Below are 7682 nucleotides of genomic sequence, written 5' to 3' on the forward strand. Positions count from 1 at the left end.
CGTATGTTTTCATCAGAATTTAAGATTTTATTTTCCTCTCAACTTAAGGTAGAACTACACTATAGTGTAGATCAGTTTCTTTGGCAAGATTACAAATCTCGGGAATATTTTATTTCTTTATACGTTTTTTTAATAGAGATGAGGTCTTGCTCTCTTGCCCAGGCTGGTCTTGAACTCCTAGTTTAAGCAGTCCTCCTGCTTTGGCCTCCCGAAGTGCTGGGATTACAGGCATGAGCCACCGTACCTGGCCTACTCTTTAGTATTTTTCATGTTTTCTAAAATACATATGTATCAGGCCGGGTGCAGTGGCTTATGCCTGTAATCCCAGCACTTTGGGAGGCCAAGGCAGGTGGATCACTTGAGGTCAGGAATTGGAGACCAGCCTGGCCAACATGACGAAACCCTGTCTTTACTAAAAATACAAAAAATTAGCCAGGCATGGTGGTTCACGCCTGTAATTCCAGCTACATGGGAGGCTGAGGCAGCAGAATTGCTTGAACCCAGGAGGCAGAGGTTGCACTGAGCTGAGATCGTGCCACCGCACTCCAGCCTCGGCGACAGAGTGAAGACTGTCTCAAAAAATAAAAAAATAAAATACATATGTATCAATTAGTATTATGTTTGGCTATTACAGAGTGACCTAACAAAGAGAGCAGCTAATTTCCCTCTTTATGTAAAAGAAGTCCAGAGGTAGAAAATGGCAATGCCTCAATGCCTTCTCTGCCTAAACATCAGCAATAGCTACAGGTTTGGAATGACACTCACAATCACAGGACCCCAGTAAGCCTTGTGGAACGCAATCTGGCACCCAGCTCACTTAGTATTCCAGGATACAGAACAAAGAACAGCACAGCAACACAGCAGCATGAGACTTATTTCTGCAGGAGTCTTTATTCCAGCCTCCCAAGTGTCAGCTGAGGGGTAAAGAAACTAGATCATTTTGGATGGGTGCAGAAGCCATGAGGCTTAGCAGCTTTATGCTCCAGAAAAACCAATCCCTGTTGAAACAGTACATGAGTGTTGCTTCCAGAAATATTTGCAATAAGGAACACCACACTTAAGGAATTCCAAAGCCCATGTTTTCCAGTGGGCATTTGTAGTACGTGTTAGTCTTCCTGGTCCAAACAGTTTACCAATAAGGTGTCTGTTTTTTTTTTTTTTTTGAGACAAGGTTCTGCCACAGCTGTAGTACAGTGGCATGGTGTGATCTCGGGTCACTGCAACCTCCACCTCCTAGGCTCAAGCAATCCTCTTGCCTCAGCCTCCTAAGTAACTGGGACTACAGGCGCACACCACCATGCCCAGCTACTTTTTTTTGTTTTTTATAGAGACAGAATTTTGCAATACCACTCAGGCTGGTCTCAAACTCCTGGATTCAAGTGATCCATCCATCTTGGCCTCCCAAAGTGCTGGGATTACAACTGTGAACCACCGCGCCCAGCTAAGGGCTCATTTTTAATCATAAACAATATTGCCTAATATTACAGCTGACATTCCATTATTACCTTGCCTAGTAGGTTTCCAGAGAAACAGTGCTGAAAGTGAAATTCGAGGTCATTTAGATGGGAAAAATGAAAGGGTTTTATTAACCCTTTACTCATAGCAGTCCAGGGTAATCTCACAGTATCAAGACCCAGTCTTCTATATTGCTGCTCTGCCATTCTTGGCTTCTATTTCCAAAGTTACTTTGAAGTCCAAGAATCCTGCTGGATGGAGCTCTAGCTACCACATCCATGTTCCAGCAGGAACAGAAGATGAGCCCACCTGCTTCCTTTTAAGCCTTTAAGTTTAAGGAAACGTCCCAGAAGCACCACTCAGCACTTGTTTTTTTTCTTCTTCTTCTTCTTTTTTTCCATCACTCAGCACTTCTTATTCCATGTCAATGCCAGAACTTAGTCATATGACCACATGTATCTGCTAGGAAAGCCAGGCACATTGCTAACCTGAATAAATTCTGGGATTCTGATACAAAGCAAAAAAAGGAGAACAGATAATTGGGTCAGGCAATGAGCATTCTCTCCTATACATACATACAGGGGGAACAATAAGCTGTCAGTAAAAACTGAGACTAAAAAAAAGTCATAAATTATTAGCTGGGCATGGTGGCACATGCCTGTAATCCCAGCTACTTGGGAGGCTGAGGCGTGAGAATCGCTTGAACCTGGGAGGTGGAGGTTATGGTGAGCCAAGATCGTGCCACCGCACTCCAGCCTGGGCAACAAGAGTGACAGATTATCTCAAAAAAAGTAAAAAAATTAAAAAGTCATATAGACATTGGGAAGATTATGCTTATAATCATCTGCTTATGATTTGAAAATGCTTTTTATCAAGGTAAGTCATTTTCCAATTAAATATAAAACTTTTTGAAGAAAAAAATTATTTGGGCCAGGCATGATGGCTCACACCTGTAATTATAGTACTTTGTCAAGGCAGGAGGATCACTTGAATTCACGAGTTTGAGACCAGCCTGGGCAACATGGCAAAATGCCATCTCTACAAAAAATACAAAAATAAGCTGGGTGTGGTCGCACACCCCTGTAGTCCCAGCTACCAGGGAGGCTGAGGTGGGAGGACGGCTTAAGCCCAGGAGGCGGAGGTTGCAGTGAGCCCAGATTGTGCCACTACACTAGAGCCTGGGTGATAGAGCCAGAACTTGATTTAAAAACAAAAAAAAAATTATTCATCCTAGAACATTAGCTCTCTAATCTGTTAAAATAGTTGTATCTCCACCAATTGTGAGATGTAATTAACATGAGGTATGTAACTTACTGGGACTAGGTTAAACTACAGGAAATTGCTGTTTTTTGTAGTTGGAAACAATCAAATATTGGCAGTTTTACACAGCTCAACCTGTAACAAAGTATCAAAGGGTGTGAATAATTTACTTAAAAAATATAAACTAGCACAGATTTAGTTTACTGCCATAATAAAATAATGAATACAGCTGAATTCCAATAATCTTTCTCAAGTGGGAAAGGAGCAAAATTACATCTGGAATATGTGGAATTGTTCCTTTATCCTTAAGCACTTTAAAATTCTTTTTCTCAATAAAATACTTATTGTAGTAGATTAAAAATAGCCCCAAAGATTTCCATGCCCTAATCTCTAGTATTAATGCCTGTGTATATTAAATGATCTAGCAAAAGAGACTTTGCAGATGGAATTAATGTCTTTTTGTTTTCTTTTTTGAGACGGAGTCTCACTCTGTCACCCAGGCTGGAGTGCAATGGCGCAATCTCAGCTCACTGCAACCTCTGCCTCTCAGGTTCAAGCAATTCTCCTGCCTCGGCCTCCTGAATAGCTGGGATTACAGGTGTGCACCACCACACCTGGCTAATTTTTGTATTTTTAGTAGAGACGGGGTTTCACCATGTTGGCCAGGCTGGTCTCAAACTCCTGACCTTGTGATCTGCCCGCCTCGGCCTCCCAATGTGCTGGGATTACAAGTGTGAGCCACTGCACCTGGCCAGAATTAATGTTATACACCTTCGGCAGGATGCGGTGGTTCACGCCTGTAATCCCAGGACATCGAGAGGCCAAGACAGGAGGATCACTAAAGCCCAGAAGTTCAAGACCAGCCTGAGCAACATAATGAGACTCCATCTCTTAAAAAAAAATTAAAAAGAAAAACAGCCTGGCATGGTGGTGCGTGCCTGTAGTCTCACCTACTCAGGAGGCTGAGGTGGAGGATGGCTTGAGCCTGGGAGTTCAAGGCTGCAGTAAGCTGCGGTCACGCCACTGCACTCCAGCCTGGGTGACGGAGCGAGACCCTGTCTCAAAGAAAAAAAAAAAATTATCGACCTTAAAATAGGAAGAGTATCCAAGTGGGCCCAGAGTAATCAGACAGACATTTAACAGTGGAAATGGAAGACAGAAGGGTAGGTCAGAGAGAGGGATGATGGAAGAAGTAACAGGAATGATTCAAAATGGGAGAGGGACTTCACCCACTATTGCAGGCTCTGAAGAAAAGGGGATCATGAGCCAAGGAACGAAGGCAGCCTTCAGAAGCTAGAAATGACCCTGAGCTAATGCACAACAAGGAAAGGAGACTTTGATATCCTTTAACTGCAAAGCACTGAACTCTGCCAACAACTAAATAAACAAGGAAATGGATTTGCCCCCCAGCCCAAAACCTCCATAAAGGAATGCATTCCTGCCAGCACCTTGAATTTAGCCCAGGTAAGACCTGTGCCACACTTCTCACCTACAAAACTGTAAGACAGTACATTTGTGTTAAGTCACTGACTTTGTAGTAATTTTTGACAGCCTCCAAGGAAAACTTTATATACTTAATAAAACCTTGAATTTAAAGGACTCAGAAGGGTCCCTAAAGTCATTTAAAAATATTTCATTTTACTTATTTTTTGAGACAGGGTGTCACCGTGTCACTCAGGCAAGAGTACAGAGGCGCAAACACAGCTCACTGCAGCCTCGACTTCCAGTCCCAGGCCATCCTCCCAGGTCAACTGCCCAGTAGCTGGTACCATAGGTGCACGACACTGTGTCCAGCTAATTCTAAAAAAAATTTTTATAGAGATGGGACCTCCCTATGTTACCCAGATTGTCTCAAACTCCTAGGCTGCTCAAGTGATGCTCCCACCTCAGCTTCCCAAAGTGCTGAGATTACAGGTATGAACCACTGCACCCAGCCTAAACTGTATTTTAAAAATCCAATTCATGTCTGGTCCCAAATGATTCTGGTAAAATAAGTTGTGTTATGACTGGATGTGTGTGTATAGCCGATAAAATACCAAAAAATGTTAAAAGACTGAAAGCTACACAGCAATTTTTTTATGTAAGAACTCTAAAAAGTTCTTGACAAGTTGTTATGAGAAAAATTTCATCTAGGAGTGATTTCTAAGGCAGCATTTGAGTTTCCATAAAAACAGAACCTTCTGTCTCAGAAGATATATCAATAAGAGGACCAGAATCTTCTATATCCAAGTGCATTGGTTTCTCCTGTTCACAACTCAGGTTTGAACTGTCGTTCATTTGAATCTCTTCCTCTTCCAATTCCAAAGATTTATCTGGGGCTGAGGCTGCCACTTCTTCGTCTTCATTTTCATGTAGAAAGCTACAAATCATGTTGGGTCGATAGGAGAAATCATTATCCTTTATTTGCAGCCATTCCACCCCACCTAATTTGGAAGGGATGAGAAATAAACCAAAAAGACACAAAAAATGAATTTTAGTGAAGTATATTTTTATTTAATTTAAATCTCTATCATATGAATACATGTGAAACTGAAAGCCCAACATAAATCAAGGAATATGGTGTCTGTAACTACTGATAAAATATATTTTCCATCTTCTCTAGAGACCTTGGAATGCCTATTAGGTAGGTACCATCAAAATCACTACAAGTTATCAACCTCAATTACTATTCCATGCCTTTTTCCAGAGTTCAGTTCTCAGCTCATTATGAAATATAATTTGAGCACTCTCTGCCATCTTATGCCTTCAAGGAAACTTACCACTACCCTATAATTTTTTTTTTTTTTAAGACAAAGTCTCGCTCTGTCACCCAGGCTGGAGTGCAGCCACGATCTTGGCTCACTGCAACCTCCGCCCCCCAGTTCAAGCAATTCTTGTGCCTCAGCTCCCCGAGTAGCTGGGATTACAGGTGTGTGCCACCATGCCTGGCTAATTTTTTATTTCAATAGAGACGGAATTTCACCATGTTGGCTAGGCTGGTCTCGAACTCCTAACCTCAAGCCATCCACCCGCCTCACCTCCCAAAGTGCTGGGATCACAGGCATGACCCACTGCACCTGGTTATTAGTCCTTTTTCTTCCAATTCAGTTTCAACTACAGATGTTCATATTTTTTTCCTGCAATAACATCATTCTCCTAGTCAGCCAGGCTCAAAATCTTGAAGCTATCCTTTATTCTGTTATTTAGCATAATACTTAAAATAGAATGAATTTGATGTTCACTCGTATTCGTCCGTGTCTGTTTCAATGTAATTTACTTTAGAATGCAAGTTCCTAGAAGGTAAGGGTCACACTTCCTCTCTGTTCTGTTTTACCTCCAGCATGGAGCTGTGTTTGGTAGCCAGCCTACAAGATGGTCCCCAGTGATCTTCACCTTCCTGGTATTCATGCCCCTGTGTAGTCCTGTCCCACACTGAGTAAGATATTGTGGAAATGACAAGACTGTGACTTCTTTCTTTTTTTTTTTTTGAGACAGAGTCTCGCTTTGTCGCCCAGGCCAGAGTGCAATAGCGTGATCTCGGCTCACTGCAACCTCTGCCTACCGGGTTCAAGCAATTCTCCCACCTCAGTCTCCCGAGTAGCTGGGACTAGAGGCATGTGCCACCACACCTGGCTAATTTTTTGTATTTTTAGTAGAGATGGGGGTCTCACCATGTTGGCCAGGCTGGTCTTGAACTCCTGACCTCAAGTGATCTGCCTGCCTTGACCTCCCAAAGTGCTGGGATTACAGGCATGAGCCACCGTGCCCAGCCAAGACTGTGACTTCTAAGTCTAGTTCATAAAAGACACTGTGGCTTCTACCTTGTTTTCATGGAATACTTTATCTGAGAGAAGCCAGCTGCCATATCAGGAGGACATTCAAACAGTCCTGTGAGAACAACATGGCAGGAACTGAGGCCTCCTGCCAACAACCAAAATAAATTTTGAATTGATTTTGATGAATAAGCCATTTTACAATCAGATTTCCAGCATTAGTCAAGCCTTCAGATGACTGCAGCCCAGATAACATTTTGACTGCAACCTTATTGGAGACCTGGAGCCAGAACCACCTACCTAAACTGCTCCCAAATTCCTGATTCACAGAAACTGTAAGATACTGGTTTTCTGTTGTTGTTTTAAGCTGTTAAGTTTAGAGGTAATTTGTTATGCAGCAGTAGATAACTAATGCAGACTCGAATTGTTGGTTGCTCATTTATTTGACTAAACAAAACACCCAAATATTCCCAAAGATCTGTCAGATTATTAAAGACTACGAAGAGGAAACTCGTAACTTCCTTTAATAAGAATATCCCAATGATAGCTAAGCTTATGATACATGTCAGCCTTTTAAGTTTATTCTAGAACCTAGTACCACTTTCTTCCTATAATTATTACAAGGTGCCTAAAAAAGGGGATAGTTCAGGGATATACATAAAAAGAACAAGGGTTTATTATATAGTTGTATATAGGTGATGTAATTAATTTTATAAGATCAATGTACCTTCAAATGTTTATTCCCTGTTAAGCTATAAATACTCATCATGAGAATCTTACTAGAGTTTCATATGTGTTATTGAGCAGTGAACTTTTAAACCATCAAATTATTGTTTTTTCAACTCCACAAACGTATGTCTACTTCAGGTGAAAGAAGCACTAGTCTAAAAGTCTCTAGTATGTGGTGACCAGCAAGTGAAGAAGAATAAGTGGATGCAAATTAAGAACTCATGCCTGTAATCCTAACACTTTGGGAGGCTGAGGCAGGAGGATCACTTGAGTCCAGGAGGTTGAGACCAGCTGGGTAACATAGTAAGACCCTGTCTCTATTTAAAAAAAAAAAAAAAAAAAGGTTGGGCGCAGTGGCTCACACCTGTAATCCCAGCACTTTGGGAAGCTGAGGTGGGCAGATCACATGAGATCGGGAGTTCGAGACCAGCCTGACCAATATGGAGACACTCCATCTCTCTACTAAAAATACAAAATTAGCTGGGC

At 41.8% G+C, this 7682-nt stretch overlaps 1 protein-coding gene across 3 annotated transcripts in view; it reads right to left on the reverse strand.

Annotated features, from left to right (window-relative positions):
• Window positions 1-4775: 4775 nt before the first annotated feature.
• The window catches only part of GTF3C6 (general transcription factor IIIC, polypeptide 6, alpha 35kDa), a 9109-nt gene continuing 6202 nt past the window's right edge, over window positions 4776-7682 (reverse strand). For all 3 annotated transcript variants that reach the window (XM_011970632.1, XM_011970633.1, XM_011970631.1), the window contains exon 6: window positions 4776-5138. In XM_011970632.1, coding sequence (XP_011826022.1) covers window positions 4858-5138 — 281 coding nt within the window. In that variant the 3' untranslated portion in view covers window positions 4776-4857. The remainder of the gene's footprint in view (window positions 5139-7682) is intronic.

This window comes from Mandrillus leucophaeus, unplaced genomic scaffold (genome assembly GCF_000951045.1).
Source record: "Mandrillus leucophaeus isolate KB7577 unplaced genomic scaffold, Mleu.le_1.0 Scaffold96, whole genome shotgun sequence".
Classification (NCBI taxonomy): domain Eukaryota; kingdom Metazoa; phylum Chordata; class Mammalia; order Primates; family Cercopithecidae; genus Mandrillus; species Mandrillus leucophaeus.